General features: G+C 41.9%; 2 protein-coding genes across 2 annotated transcripts in view; one reads left to right on the top strand and one right to left on the bottom strand.

The window, feature by feature from the left end:
* The window catches only part of LOC118411915 (protogenin-like), an 81,804-nt gene extending 68,004 nt beyond the window's left edge, over positions 1-13,800 (top strand). Inside the window, exons 11-21 of the mRNA XM_035814417.1 lie at positions 389-537; positions 901-1,060; positions 2,787-2,978; positions 3,383-3,484; positions 3,820-4,000; positions 4,354-4,484; positions 5,116-5,289; positions 5,777-6,080; positions 6,458-6,641; positions 7,028-7,565; positions 8,009-13,800. Coding sequence (XP_035670310.1) covers positions 389-537; positions 901-1,060; positions 2,787-2,978; positions 3,383-3,484; positions 3,820-4,000; positions 4,354-4,484; positions 5,116-5,289; positions 5,777-6,080; positions 6,458-6,641; positions 7,028-7,565; positions 8,009-8,559 — 2,666 coding nt within the window. The 3' untranslated portion in view covers positions 8,560-13,800. The remainder of the gene's footprint in view (positions 1-388; positions 538-900; positions 1,061-2,786; positions 2,979-3,382; positions 3,485-3,819; positions 4,001-4,353; positions 4,485-5,115; positions 5,290-5,776; positions 6,081-6,457; positions 6,642-7,027; positions 7,566-8,008) is intronic.
* The window catches only part of LOC118411953 (sulfotransferase 1A3-like), an 8,222-nt gene continuing 2,753 nt past the window's right edge, over positions 10,781-16,249 (bottom strand). Inside the window, exons 3-6 of the mRNA XM_035814482.1 lie at positions 16,061-16,187; positions 15,512-15,606; positions 15,174-15,363; positions 10,781-15,032 (exon numbers count right to left, since the gene is read on the bottom strand). Of these exons, the coding sequence (XP_035670375.1) occupies positions 14,923-15,032; positions 15,174-15,363; positions 15,512-15,606; positions 16,061-16,187 (522 nt within the window). The 3' untranslated portion in view covers positions 10,781-14,922. The remainder of the gene's footprint in view (positions 15,033-15,173; positions 15,364-15,511; positions 15,607-16,060; positions 16,188-16,249) is intronic.

Here is a 16,249-nt window from a genome sequence, read left to right as displayed (position 1 = left end):
TGGTAGAAATTATTGTGTGGTATTCTTTGTGTCAATGCGTGCGATGCGTTCACCGATGCCCCCGTCCCCCATCCCCACTCGGGTCATTTCGAGCAACATCTTTTAATCGGGAACGCCGGTTAGTCGGGAAAATTTAGCTGGCAAATGGCCTTCCCTAATAAGCGACTTCTACTGTATGATAGTATCGTCAAGTCAGTAAGTCCTAGAACCTGCCTCAAGCTTCCCTCTTTTGGACTGTTAGCAGTTACTATTTAGGCCAGGCAAGAAAAGTGGGGAACTTAAGTCAACAAGGTAAAGTGACTGCATGTGAATGCATACTGTCAATATGCAGCTACCAAACCAATAGCTTCATACCAGAATATAAACATACTGTTCAATTTTGTTGCAGTTCCCAGTGCGGCTCCCATCTTGTCGCTGAGCAGTAGAAGTCCGTACTCCATCGATGTAGGCTGGCAGCCCCTGTCCCGTGAGGACAGCCAGGGGCAGATTGTCAACTACAAAGTGAAGTACAATAAGGAGAAGGATGAAGATCTCGAGGTAATAATCAAACTATAACGTTATAGCATTTACTAAGCAAACATAATTTTACCAGCCTGAGGTTATATATATCTGGCATCCCGAAAACCTGTTGAAAGAGATCTTCAATGCAACCTCCCCTACAAGTCTACAAGTGTAAGCTGTGCACACAGTGTACCTGAGGGGATTGGCACCAGAGATCTCTCAAGCACAAAGTGATGGATGTATTACATGTTGAGGTTATTGGCAGATACATTACCTTTTGCTTGTTTTATCCGATCTCTGCCTGTGCACCTTATACTGTGGCTAGTAGATTATACACCTATGCAAACTTGACAGGAATGCAGCAACGTGACACATGTTCTCTGCCCTTTCCCTATTCAGATGGCACAGGAAGTGCGAGGTTGGCAGACCCAGCTGGAGATCAAAGGACTCAATCCAGACACCACATACAGGGTCTGCATCGCGGCGGCCACCAGCAGGGGGTACGGTCCCTGCTCCCATTACATCAGCCAGAAGACCATGAAGCAGAATGAACGTGAAGGTGAAAAATACAGTGGAATCCGCTTTATTGTATCGCCTATTTGTCTGGGCATTTTATCCAATTATCCGGCCTATTCTAGAGTCCGAAGTTGGCTATATGACCAGCTTTAGCGGCATTGGTTGGGGAGGGGTGTAGTTTTGAAAACCAATAGGCAAACATAACACACAGACGCTCATAGAGGTCAGTACTACTCTAACGATACGGAACTCCGTTTACAAAACTTTAATCATATGTTCCGATACTGTGCGATTTCTGTGAGATGCTTGATCTAATAAAGAGTTCAAATCAGTGGCTAAATGCACATGTGGAAAAGTACGCTTGACTCGCACAGCCGTGCGTCGGCAATTTGGCGGCATACCAAAACAAAGACGAACATGGCTCCGCTCGTATGCCGGAGAATATGACGTTACTTTCATAATTTTAAGTTAAAACAACGGTATGGAGAGTGATAAACTCTTCACCTGGCCTTCTTGTCTATAACTTGTGTCCACAAATTACTCTGAAATTTACATCTTTCGCGGTGGAAGACGGAAAAAATTCACGTTCAAAACATTTAAAATGGCGGCGCGTGGGTTTGAGATATCCCGCCATTCAATGCGCAAGATAGGTCATTGCGAAATCACACCCCTGTTGCATTACGTGCGTTGTTGTAAATCTACGCAGCGCAGCCGAAATCAGCTCAATTAATGAGACAGTGGATATGAAAAAACACATTTTTTTAGGGTAAACCAAGTTTCGACGTTGTCTGAAGGGGAAATATGAACTCAAAAGCGTGTTGACGTTCCCATGACGTTCGCCCATCATACCTTGCGGCAACCTAACAAAATGGCGCCTAACTCCAAATGTTCGCACGCTAGCACAGCGCTATCGGCTAGATTTTCTGTGGAATGTAACTTTCTTACGGTCCTTTACATGGCTTTACACCTTTATACATACATTTACTAGTTACCTTTGGACTCATTTTGTGAGTTTTAGGGCATATTTTCCCATTTTATAATTTGTGTGACCTGACGTAATTCTATCCCAAAACCCGAAGTTTGAGACCGTGGGTTATCCAATTCTGCGATGTTCTAAACAATAGAATGAATGGCAAATGTTTTGGGATTTCGTAATTCTATCCGATTACCCGAATTATCCAAAAAGGCGTAATACGAATAATTGGAATCCACTGTAGTATAAATTATCTATCTTTGTAGGGACTTATTTGGAATTTTGAGATAGAGGGGGAAATGAGGTTTTGTCAATAGACATGTAGTTTACATGTAAGTTTGCAGTTGCAGCATATCTGGTTGGCTAAACTGCTAGTACCGCTAATGGTGTGTGTGTGTGTGTGTGCTTCTGCATGTGCGTGTGTGTGTGTTAAATAAACTCCCATACTTTTTCTATGACTATGAGTTCTAAGCAGAGAAAGTAGTATGCACCAATGTCAAGTCATTGACATGACTCATCCAGGCTTTTAATCATCAGCCTTTCGAATGCAAAGGCAAACAAGCCCTTTTTCCCCATAGGCAGTTGTGTAGGTATTGACCTACAGGCTACAGTCAACCCTGTATTCAGCAACCACTCAGAAGACTGAGGAAAAATGGTAGCCGAATGGTGATCAAGGACACGTTCGGATAGAACCGGACTGTTTCAAAGTGGTTGCATGTGCCAGGTGGTTGTAAATTGCCTGAGCATTTTTTTCTGTATTTGGATCAACTTATAATGAGAGCTTTCTTTTGTTCAGTCTTGCGGGAGCCCAACCTCCAAGTGCGAGCACTCAACTCCACCGCCATCGACATCCACTGGGAGATGCCCAGTCTCAGCCCGGATGAGAAGATTCTGGGCTTCAAGCTCAAGTACACAGGAGAAGATGATATCGACCATCTACCCATTGCATTGCCAAGCAACCTGCAGCACTTTCTGCTGGGAAGCCTCAGTAAGCACTTCATGTATAATACCACATTAAGTAGCAAAATTGAACCTTAAGATGAAATAACATTTTTCCTGTAGCATTACATGGACAATAAACCCTACCCTGTTACAATTTTGCTTTTGCCCTGGACATATATCGTACAGGTACATTTTTATTTTATCATGAATATTTTAATCAGTCACTCAGGTGAATGTATGTTATACCTTGAACCTATAAATCTAAGAAATGATGTTTGACCATTATCACTTGTTCTACTGCTAATACAATGGCTGAATTCAAATGACCTTCTATTCAGGATTTGTCCTTCTTGTGGAAGGTTGTTTAGATTAGCTGTGATGTTGACACCTGATGGTGCTGAGTTTATGTCTGCTTGTGTTAATGTTAATGAGCTGTGTTGTTTTGGTTAGGGCCTGACACTTCTTATGAAGTGAAACTGTTTGCTTGGAATGAGAAAGGAGACAGCCCAACGGCTACTCAGCTCATTAAGACAATGAAGACCTCCACTATTGGTGAGTACTTCAGATTTACACTTTCAGAATTTGGGAAAAGTGAATGACAGTGATCTTTGAGCAATGTAGCTCACCAAATAGCTTGTCTTTTATAGGTCATAACACAGAAGACAGATGTTGCATATAGAAAAAGATTAGTTTTTTTATAGATTATGCAAAGATATAGAATCATAGATTATACAAATTTTTGGTAATACATCACTGATAGAGAAATTTTCTCAGTCACAGAGTAAAGATATTTGATGCTATCTAAAATCATCAATATTCTGAGATTATTTGAACTTTTTTGACATCTTATCTTCATTGATGTAACAAAAATGCTGTGTTACCCCCAGTGGTCCCACCAGTGCTGTCCCCCATGCCTCCATCCAACGTCATCCCGGTTGCGCTCAACGCGTCCAGTGTGAGGGTGACCTGGTCCAAACCGCGGATGACCACGGTTGAGGCGGAGTACTACACGGTCCGTTACAACCCGACTGACCTGCAGAATGCCACCCTGGTGGAATACATTCGCAGGTAAGCTGGATCCATGCTGTCTCCAGGACCTGTGTCTCCATCAAGAATATCCTCTGTCTGTTCAAACAATCAAAACTTCTTAAACTGAAAAACAGATTCAGCAATAAAAATTAACAGATTGGGCTTTAGAAATTCCAATTGAATGAATTTCAAATCTTCTTTTGAAAATGTGTGAAATAACATTTCAGAAGTTTGAATGAGCATGCCCCTAGACACGTGTAGTAAGCACCGTGCCTCCAGTCATGTTATGTATACAATGAAAGTAAAACAATGTACTTTTGTACATGTGTATATTTGCCACATAAGCTAAGATATTGTTTGCCTCATTTTTTTTGCTTTCTCCTCCAATGCAGCAACATCACCAGTCTGATTGTTAACGACCTGAAACCGTTTACAAAGTACGAGTTTGCCGTGAAGTCTCACAGCAGACAGGGGACAGAGAGCAAGTACACTCATGCCTCCATCTGCCAAACTAAGGAGGGCAGTAAGTATACATTTTTGTGGCTTATGAGTTGCAGTTTCCAGGCATCAGGGCAAGAAAACTCTAGGTTGAGACCTGTGTGTTAACACCCTTAAGTGAGAGACCAGTTCTGTTCTTTCAGTTTGACAAATTACTTAGTCTGTACTGATACTAAAAGTAATGTTAGTAAGAGTTACCTTTAAAAAGTGATCAAGATGAGGTCACAGTGATGCAGTGGTTGGCAAAAAGTTGTCAAAAGATTGATTTATGTAGGTTGATTAGTTATATGATCTGCTAACTTAGATACGAATATGATAATCTAATCTGCCAACATTCTTTTGCCTACTTTGCTGAATTAAAATATTGATTGCTCAAATTAGGTATTAGGACCAAGAGTAGAGTTTGAACTGTAGAATTCCAGTTTGGGCCGTTCTTCATTGGAACGTTACTAGTTCATGAGAAATACAGACACAGCTTTCAAGTAGACATGAAATACTGCTGCAAACAACTTCTGTCCTAAGGTATGAAAGAAAGACTGATATTGACAAAATTGCATCGTTTTAAAAGAGGTTACGAAGGATAGATAGCTGAATAAAATTTTTCCGAGTTATAACAATTGTAGGTAAAATGCTGACTGTAAGATATGTTCTTCCCGAACCTGGACCCCCAGCAGAGGTTCAAGTGAGGCTGCTCTCATCGGGGGCAGCAGTGCTCGTCGAATGGCTGCCTCCCTTGGAGAGTAATGGTGAGCTCAAGGAGTTCATCATCCTTTACGTGCCGTTTGATTCGTCGTTGCCAGACACGGACTGGTCCACTGTCAAGACAACAGGTTAGTTTGAGTTTCAGATGTTGGTAGATTAGGAAAAGTAATTATTGACATAATACACACTGTTGTAGATGACATAATAAGTGTTAAACTTGTTCAGAAGTGCCAAGTAGAGAAAGAAGAAGTTTTTGAAATGTCCGGATTGGGTCGGAACCCACAACTACCAAAATGCATATGAAGTAATTAACCTTAAGCTAGTATTAGGCTTTTGTAATGGGCTCATGTTCAGTCCTTATCTTAACTTGTATCATTAATCATTTTATGATCCTTATTTGATCTTTTTCTCTTTCTTTCTATGTATTATGTGTAATATGTGTATTACTCTATTATCTTTCATCCCCTTTATGAAATTAAGACTGATCAAGTTTAATTTGTATTGAGGAGGGACTGGTATAGTCCGTCCACCCTTTTTCTCATTGTTTATTATATGTCATTTCTTGTGAAAAAAAGACAAACAATAGCAAACATGTATTTGATTCTCCTTTAACAGCTGATCAGACGAGCGCTACAGTGAACAACTTGACCTTCAGAACAGAGTACTTCTTCAAGATGATGGCCAGTACAGAGGTGGGACCAGGACCTGCCTCCGACCCTGAGTCAGTCTTCACCCTCCCTCCAGTCAACCCACTAGTGCCCGGAGGCAAGACAACGCCTGGAGCTGGCGTTACCAACAACCCCAGAACTGGGCAAGGGGAGCGCAACGGCATGGTCACAGGGATCATCGTAGGGGTGGCCATCGCTGTGGTGTGCATCATGCTGTGTGCCATCATTCTTCTCTGCAGAGACCCAGAGAGGTTAGTTTTTACTCACATGTAGAGCAGGAAATGTCTGATACATCTGCGGAAATGTCTGATTTGAAATTTTCCCTAGACCTTTCCAGACAGTCTCCAAGAATGTCCTTTTTAGGTTGTATGATATCAGTGCATAGGAGGATTTACACATGTACTAATTACAATGAAAAATGTCTCAGCTGTCTCAAGAAAAACTGCTTTATACGTGTAAGTACCTTATAATTATAGTTTTGTTCTGAAGAAAGGATGGTCTCTGATTTACCACAACTTGCAATATTGCAGGGAAGAGAAAAAAATTGTTTTGTGTCTTGAAGACTTTTTATACAAAATGCCCATGACTCAAGTTGTGCTAGAAGTACAAGAGTTTTTTTCTTTGCTAGGCGAGCCAGGTTGTGCTGTTTTGGAGGAGACCATGCTCATCATGGGAACAGGGGTGAACACGCCCCCCGCCGCAACGGAAACATCCCAAACGGACACATCCGTGGCCAGAACGACCTGTACGAACTTGACTGTTACACACCAATGCTTTCAGCCCTGCCCCCAAATCCTGAGCTGGATGCAAAGGTATGTAACAAAAGTAGACGTTACTGAGGTAGCTGAAACAGTAGCATAGTAGGTGAGAGTTTTTCATAAGTAAAATGGGGCATTCTAAGGCTTCTTGAGGATGGTATTATCGTCAACCTACAGCTATTAGTCAATACATGCATAAGGCTTAAGTCAATCTCATGTTACAGTGACTGTATACTTCAGTGTAATCTGCTGATGCATGGGATTTTGAGTTGTAAGTTAGAATGTAATAATTGCTATTCATTCCAAAATCCTAGATATTTCAGACCATCCATTTAAAAGATATGATTATCCTATTTTTTGTACAGCATGAATTATTACCACATGAGTACATTTCTTGGAAAGTGATTGATTGATTGATTGATTGATTGACGATCCCTTAGGGTCCGAGTGAGGAGGTGGAGAAGCGTCTGAACGGTCACGTCAACGGGATCGTCATCATGAACGGGAAGCTACTTGCCAACGGCAAGGTCATCTCCAAGCGCCCAGACCGCCCTGGAGGGAAGCCCAAACACCTGAACGGTCACACCAAGCCAGCGAGCAGCGGTCATCCCAAAACGCAAGTGCCAAAGATTGACCGCAAGGGTGATGAGGATACCTGGGGCGGGACGCGGAATGGTGTGAATGGGATCATGATGTCCATTCCCATCCCGAAACACTCATCCTTCCATGAGCCCAGCTACCTTGATCTGGATCTTGATGATGGACCCGACCAGGACTACCCTCTGCAGATGCCAGATAGGGCCTGTATTGATCTTGACATCCCCCTTCATACGGGTATAGGTGATGACCAGGGGGACAGTGAGCAGGCACCCGAGGCGGTCGACTCAGGCCACCCTTCCTCCTACTCAAGTAGCCATGGTGACGAGGAGGACCCTCTCCAAGCAGACCCTCTCAATGGAGAGGACTCTTCCAACTCAGGTAGGAAAACTCAGAATCCCTCTTGTTTATTCAACAGACAAGTCTATTATCAATTTAGTTATTTACAATTTGATGAAATTAACTTCAATTTTTAAGATGGTTCGTCATAGTTTTTTGTTTTTGACATAAAGCTCATGAATTAATGGTGCAATACTTACATGTACATGAATGTGCCATCTTGTATTGCAGCTAAGGTACTTAAAAGACAGCAAATGCCCCCCAAACAAGCATAAAACCCTATATCTACATGTATATGGATATTATTTATTTATTTTACATGGACATAGAGGGGGCCTAGCACAAGTACAAAATTGATCAAAGTGCCATAAAAAAGCCACATAAGATTGAACAAAGGCAGACTTAAGCAAATTTCTTGAACAAACACAACAAACAGGAGATTATTGTGGTCTCCACTGATGAAAATGTGCTGTGGTTTCTTTCAGGTCAACCAACTACCTCACCCCATTCAACACCTGAGGATGTCACAGTGACGACAGACGCTGGTTCAACCGACGATGTTTGGCAGCCCCGGACGCCGACCGACGGCAGGAACGACACTGACGACGTCCGAGTCTCCCCAAACTCCCCCTCCTCTTCCTCCAACTCCCTCCAAAGCAAAGTACAGAGCTGGTCTCAGGGTCTACACACATCACAGGGGGATGGTGTGCCCCCCTCCTCACCACACAACCCAGGGCAAACAGGGCAGCAAGGCAGCCTCCCAGCACAGAGGCACAGACCATCCATGTGGGGCGACCACGGCCCTCCCAGCCCCACACCAGACAGGCTGGAGGGCCACACCAGCTCCACAGAACCACCGCACAGGCAGGAGAAGCCCAACAGTGATGGGCAGTCTGTGTTGGTGGGCGATGGGCAAGCCTCTGGCCACAACTTGCCACATGAACTCAGTCAGAGTCCGGCACGCAGGGTACCTCTCTCTCATGGGAACAGCCACGATGGGACTGACTGCCTCCACGGCATAGACTATGAAGTTTGACCTCTGGCAGAAAGCAAAGAAAGGCACCATGTCTCCAGGTTTCACCCTCGATTTGCCAAGCAGGGCTCAGTATTATTCCACATGGCAAGGGTGTGGCACACGGGTGGAAGTACCCCCCAAATGCGTAACCTCTGAGTTTCTCTGACCTCTGAACTACAACCTTCAACCTCAAGTGAACTCCTATGCCAGGCATGGGTTAGCCGTCAAGATGCCAATATAACAAAAAAAAAAGACTCAAAGAACAAAAACTACCTCAGACTCAGGTGTACCATATATCCAGCATGACCTCTACCTCGTTGACAGCACGACCCTTCCCATCAGCCTCAGTCACTGTCAGTAAGACGTCGCTACCTCAGGTAACCTGTTGTGTAATAGTACATCAGGTACAAGGTATGGTGTACATGTGCACTGTGGTCATGTGACCTGCTGTGTAATAGTGCATCGGGTACTTGGTTACCTGTTGTATTGTAATATGTAGTACCGGTAGGTGTATAATATAACTACTGTTGTTGTAGTAGCTACTGAATTATCAATACTTTAAGGTAAGGTTTTTAAACAAAGGTGTAGCATTATGTTATACCGTGGCAGCAGGAAGCAGTTGCCATGCACATTTCCAGGGATCCAGTGAACATCAGCACTCAAGATAGTAGCTTAGTGTAAACGTGCACCATGGTTTTGTCCATTTGGTCACAAGGCCAAGTCCGTTTCTATTATAACTGCTGTCTGCCTCTCACTGTCAGAAATACATGAACTTGGACTTCTTAATGATTAGCAAGTTAATGTTTCCATAATTTGAGATTTCAGTGGTTTACAGCGCTGAGCTGACAGAGAATGGAAAGGAAAAAAACTTCTCTAAAGTAAAGTAAAAATACAGAATGTTCCATATTTCTCCCAGGGGGGGCAGCAGCATACTCTTGTACAGTCTGTAGAGGCCGTGTTCTTATCCAAAGCGGGAAAGCCAACCTCATGTAGTTTGGTTTGTCTGGCACTTTATTACGTTTCCCATTATCCAAGTGTTTTTTCCTCCTCTACCATTTGTGTCATCCCCTTTGATCTAATGGCATGATCCAATCTTCCAGCAGACTGATAGGCGATCAATTTTAAAACTAATGTATGACAAATAGTGAATTTTATCTGATGTAAAATATAGGTCAATCATGTGCATCACCTTTTAAACACATTTAACATTTTAAAACAGAGCTAAAGTGTAGCTGTATTGCAATTATGATCAATAATTGTATGACATTTAAAACGATCTGAACCAGAAAATAGTGTCTAATCAATTTCACCAGGAGGAGTGTATGAAATGAATTTGAAAATTATGTCAAAAGAAAATTAGTTAATTGCCTAAAAAATGGAAAATCAAAGCAACTCTTAAACTAACACTACTTGCATGTTCCCTGAGTTAAATCAGACTTCTTAATCAAAAGCCCTCCTGTATTGATTCTGTTTTTGCCAAAACAAAACTCTAGTTTGTGGCAAAGGAAAGTCAAACCACAAGTACAACAATACCAAATGGTTGCCAATACTTCATCCAAAAATAAGGACAAGAGATTTATTTTGCCAGTTTGGAAGTCAGGCCAAAATGCCCACATCTAGTACCTGCATATACTTACATTGTATTTTGTATACCTTGCAGATCTCTAGACACCCCCATAAGAATTTGGTATATTCAGGTTGATGATTCTTCTCAGGGAGTTTTAGCTGTACCAAATATGGAAGAAGAACTAGTGCCATATTTGGACTTAACTAGACAGGGTCTTTTTCTTTTGCATGACCTGAATATGTCAGACCAATGGGAACACGGGACCTTTGACTTGACTTCCTGAGAAATGGCTTCCCATTGGATAAGAACTTGAGCCAATCACAGAATGATTAACGTAATACTATATGTATGATGATGTCATGAAGGGTAACATTTTATGACATCACACTTCTAGTAGTAGATTGCCATGTAAAGTATTGGTGGGTTCCTTTCTTATGAATATTACTGTTTGTCTTGCATATTCATACATATGTGATAATATAGGGTCTAGGTTGGCTTCTCTGCTCTCACATTGCTACTAAACTTTTTATATGTAAATTAATCCATGTTACCTTATTATCATAATTTATTGCAAGTTCTTGTGCATTGGGAGGCTGTGAGTGACTGTGTACTGATATAAATGGTAGCACCCAGAAGGTATAAGGAAATGTTGTGAAGGGCCATATCTTGTGTTATCAGCCAATATGATAATGTTTGTGATAATGTTATCGGTCAGGATTCTGAGAGTTATAACTACAATGTAACTGGATGTTGTCTTTTGTGCCATTACAGCTGGGATCTGCACTTATGCAGCAAAACAAATTTTGACCATTATCATCTTGTTCACATGTGGTATGGCCCTGAATTATGTTGAGTATCATTTCATGCACCTTTTTACCAGTCATGCAACGATTGTCCGTCCTGTCGTCCAGCTGTTAAAAGAATCCTTGTTTCCATTGGTAGTTTTAAACTAGTATCTTGCCGCACCACCTTTCCATCGGAGAGATTTTAGCTGGTTGTGTGTTTAATATTCATTTTGAGCTGAGAGTTTTATAAAACCAAAGTCAGAGATTATTCATCCATAACAAATTCCAAAGTTTTTGATAAAAGAAAACCAACTTTTTAAGGTCAGTTGTCAAATGAGCATCCATTGTAAAATGAGGAATAGGGAACAGAGTGTATAATAGAGTGTCTATTGCTGGTCATGAGAGTAAGTGATCGTTGGCTTCTGTGAAGAAAATAGTTAAGACGAGTGTGGTACTCCATATGTGGTCAACGAACACACTATATCCAGGGTATACCACTTCCTCCGGAGGGGTGCAGGGTTTAAGAAAGAGAGAGAGAGAAAAAGAAGTCAGCTAGGTCACTGATTTTAAAATGTCAAAGAAGAAGAAAGTAGTTTTTGAACACAAAGTGAAGATTTTATGCCAAAAAGAAGAAGTTTTATGTACAGTGAGGTTTTATGGAAAGGTGGTGTTTTGTCCATTTCTTTGTCTTCTCAAGCCAAAGTAGTTTTGTTCTATGTAGCGTTGTGCTTGGTTTGTAGATGTTTGAAGAATATCGCCGCAACGTAGAAAGAAACAACTTCACCAAAACGATCACGTCCTGATAGTTGGACCTGGTTCAGAATTTTCACGGTCACGGAATGACAATATACCTTTCATCTGATTCCAAATAACCAATTCTCATACAGACCTCAAATTAATATGACCTATGACACCTTCCACATTTCTTGCATCTACCTCCAAGCGGTTGTATTATTTTGTATTAGCCATTCAATCCTTAGTTGGTAGTCATAGGCCAACAGGTAGTATTTTATAGCTCATGTCACACCTAGTGAACTATAATTTATTCATGTAGCTTGTTGAATCATTGTACAGAGGACAAAAAATGTAGAAACCCCATTATGTCGTTTGCACAACATCTGCTTTCAACCCCTAATTAAGAATGGTATGTGCTAATATTTTGTGGAGTATAATTCGAGAGAAACTGAGAGCAGATGTAGGGGTGGGCAGAGTTGTACAAATGTAGAAATCCCCATCCCACTAGCAAGACTAGAGAGGGTGTACTATATTATATGGACTTTAAATCTAGACTCCCTTACATGGTATAGTGCGAGGCAAAATGCATGTTTATAGCATCTCCATGGTGATGTCTTGTTTTAATTTATTGATGAGTGAAAGTCAAGGTGGGTTGCCATGGTGATTCATTGCCATAGCAACCATTGACCACACAAAACTCTGTTTCTACATTGAATTCTGGGTAATGTCAATGTCCGGGAGTAGGGCAGTGCTGATTATTCTGCTTCAATGAATTCTACATATTTTTCCTGTGAAACAGGGTTTTGTGTGGGTCCTGCTTCGGTAAGATACCACAGGCTTGAAGCATGCATGTAAATATAACAGTGTCTCGCTGCAGATGGCCAACATTAGTGTGAACACACAACCCCTCCACTGGCAGTTGGGCAGTCTCAGAACTCTGCAGTTTCGGAAAATTGCAAAAGGAGGTGTTGTATATGTTGAGAAAGGGCAGTGTGCATTGTGGCTCATCAAAACACACCAACCAGGCAAAATACAAAATGGTTTATTTATTTTGTCACGTGAAAATTACGCTACAGCATTTCAAAGTGGTTTCGTATGATAGCATTTTGGTTAGCAATGGAACACGTGACACTTCAACACTTCTGACCCCAAAGCAGTTTGGAGCTATGTAAAAAAACATGTTCTGGATGTACATGTATACGTTTAAGTATTGGACTTGGTAAAGAAATAAGGGAATAATTCTGTTAGAACACAATTTCATTTGAATATTAGAACACAATGCTGTTAGATATTCTTAGATGATGCCAATGGAAGTGAAATGTGGAGATAAGTTGCACACAATTTGCAATGAGCTGTCTTGAGTTCTGCGACTCCCAAGAAATGGGCCTACTTGCTAGGAATTGCTGCTGGATTTTGGAGACAAAAATTTTGTATTGACAAGCTGACCAGCAGCAGCACCTAGCGAGTGACCATTGTACTGCATGTACCTCTCCAAGAGGTCACCTGTGACCGCCTTGTAAATACTCAGCAGGGAAACATGAAGACAACCTCATACATACTCAAAAACCTCAGAAACATCCTATTTTCTCTGGAAAATAGACATTGTTTGATGAAAGTAACACTCAAGCTTGTACTCATAAATTTCCATGGGCACATTTGAATGGCTGCACACAACCAAGTCAGGTGTAGGTCATAACCTATGGCCTTTGACACCATGTGATGCAATCGTCTATTCTCAGGTTGTTCACCTTATACCTTTAACCTTACAACTGCATGTCAGCAAAAGGTCAAAGAGGACATATGCCCCTGTAGCCTATGGGTTAAAATTCAAATGTCCCATGGAAAATTCAAATCCTCCATACAAGCTTTTGCTCATTCTGAATTGCAGCTATAAATGGGAACATACCATTTTGCAGGGGGGTTAGTGATGATTTCTTGGAGTGGTGTCTGAATTCCCTGGGATAGTCCATACCTACGAAAACAACACTTATTTTTCTATGTAAGTCTGAAACTTTTGAGACCTGAGCCCAAATTTATGGTTGAGCCTCTTCTGATACTGACCACAACTTAATTTTTTATATGTACAAAGAGAGAGAAATGTTTATGATAAGGTACAAGTGTTTCTATGGGAGTCATTCCTCCCTTTGTTATAATAAAACAACTCACCCAATTGTCCCCACTCTTGTGCCCTGTGTCTTTATTCAGACTCTTTCATGTGTCTAATTTCTAATGTTAAAAGGGAGTTACAAACTGTATACTATAGATGCTTTTAAGTATGCTATGATAAATGGAAGTTTCACAGTGGTTTTAATTTGCAGAAGTGCTGTACATAGTATAACAACAGAGACTGAGGAATACAGTCAGGGACAGGGAATTGTCAATGTCAGGGAAACATAATCAGCACCAGGGACACACTGTCTGGTCAAGGGACAAGGAAACATAGTTGGGGACAGGGAACATAGCACATTGGGTTGGAAAACAGCACTAAGGATGAGGAAACAGTCAGTACCAGGTACGTTGGAACACAGTCAGCACCAAGGACAGGGAAACACTGTCAGGTCAAGGAACATAGCACCCAGGACAGGACAACAGCACTGGGGGCATGGAAATGCCAGTACAAAGGGCAGGAAAACAGCCAGGAACAGGGAAACACAGTCAGCACCAGGGAAAGGGAAACACAGTCAGTGACAGTGAAACAGTCAGCACCTGCTGAAGCATGGAAAAACTGTCAGGTACAGGGAAATATATGTACCCAAGACAGGAAAACACAGCAGCAAGGACATGGAGATACTAACAGGGACAGGGAAATACTGCCAGGGACAGGGAACATAGTCAGGGACAGGGAAACACAGTCAGCACCAGTGACAGGGAACATAGCCAGTACCAGGGACATGCAAATACTGCCAGGGACAGGGAACATAGTACCAGTGACATGCAAATACTGCCAGGGACAGGGAACATAGTCAGGGACAGGGAAATATAGTCAGGGCCAGGGAAATATTCAGCACTTTGGGCAGGAAGATACAGAGAGGAACAGGAAAACAGCACTTGGGACAGAAAGATAAAGTCAGCACTGTGGTCAGGAAAGAGCACTTGGAAAACTAAAATACTGTCAGCACAACGTAATGCGTGCTTACCACGTGGAAAGAGCTATTATGCTTGTTCAAATAACAACGGACACTCAAGCAATGGGACACACCGAAAACAAAATCAACGTACATGGATGTTCAGATTGGTGCCATGACGTGATATTGGACTAAAAAAAATATTTGGGGGCACCTTTTTATTCTATCTATATCATTCAAAGTCGAACTTAAGCCCACTTGGGCCCAGTTTTTCCCGGTAAAATGTGTCGAACCATTGGCTCTGTTCATCACTGAAGTGAGACGTCCAGTCACCAACCACTCCTGCAAAGGAGGAGTGGAGTATTCAATAAGGAGGATCATGGTTCCAAATGATAGTTTATGTGGGTATGTATTGGTTTAGATAGGAACTGTTTAAGTCAGGGACCTTTACCTTAAACATTGTCTACAACAGGAAGCTATTACCTTTCCTTAAGAAGGTGCCCCTGGACGTGTCAAATATCCCGGCCTTGACCTCCTTCCCTTCGACCTTGTTTGTAGCAGGATTGGTCGCCATTTTGCTGAATTTACTATGTTCAACGACCTTATCTATCACTTCCGGGGTCACGTGCCACTGGAGGAACTCTGACACCTTCTCCACCTGCTTCCGAGTGTTCTACATGAAAATCAAAATATTTTAGGGTAAGCAACGTTGTAACGAAGAACAGCCTTACCGTAAATAGTTAATTCAGATAAAAGAAAGTTGATAATGGGCCGTAAAGAGCTAACGGTATTTTCAAGAAAAGTTTTACTGCAGATTGTACCTTTTGTATGTCCTCATATCTGAGGAACAAAACGTTTGAGTCGTCCTTGTGCTGCCACCAGCCAAGTACGTGCTCGTGCCATGCTCCCCTGCTCACTTGCCAGGGTAAACAGAAGGTTGAACATTTACAATCATTACGTAGCTTACCAACACAATACGGCACGACACGTACAACATATACGTTACACATCACTGCCGAATCTTCGATATCTATGACTATCGTCAGGGCTATTTCACTTTCACTTTATTTATTTTACCAGGAATACATCTCAGGTAAGCATAGACTTGTGAATTGCCCCACTATTTCAAACACGTGACCTTGCTAATGGGTCAAGACTTCCAGGAGGTTGGTACCCCCTCCCTTCCTCATTAAATGTACATGCAGCATTGTATTTATCATGATGGATATTTTTCTGACAAAGTCCCTTCACAAAGCTGCCATGATCAGTGCCAACAATCACACCCTATCATGTAATCTTCCAACACGAGACTTGCTTTGTGAATATGTTGCACTAAGCAGCAGTGTTATACATTGGGTGAACTCTACAACCTTCGCCATGTATGAAGTTCTGTAGGAATTCTTCGAACGATGTGGGGGTCTGGAGGGTGTTGACCATGAAGTGGAAGTGATAGAAGGACACGGCAAGATCCTTGGGGTTCCTGGCAACGTAGATCGCCTGAAAGGTACAAGGGGGATATAAACTCAGCCACGTTTGGGATGTCATTCTGCAGAAGTGAC

Source organism: Branchiostoma floridae, chromosome 3 (assembly GCF_000003815.2).
Source record: "Branchiostoma floridae strain S238N-H82 chromosome 3, Bfl_VNyyK, whole genome shotgun sequence".
Lineage (NCBI taxonomy): Eukaryota > Metazoa > Chordata > Leptocardii > Amphioxiformes > Branchiostomatidae > Branchiostoma > Branchiostoma floridae.
This window is presented reverse-complemented; position numbering and strand designations above follow the sequence as displayed.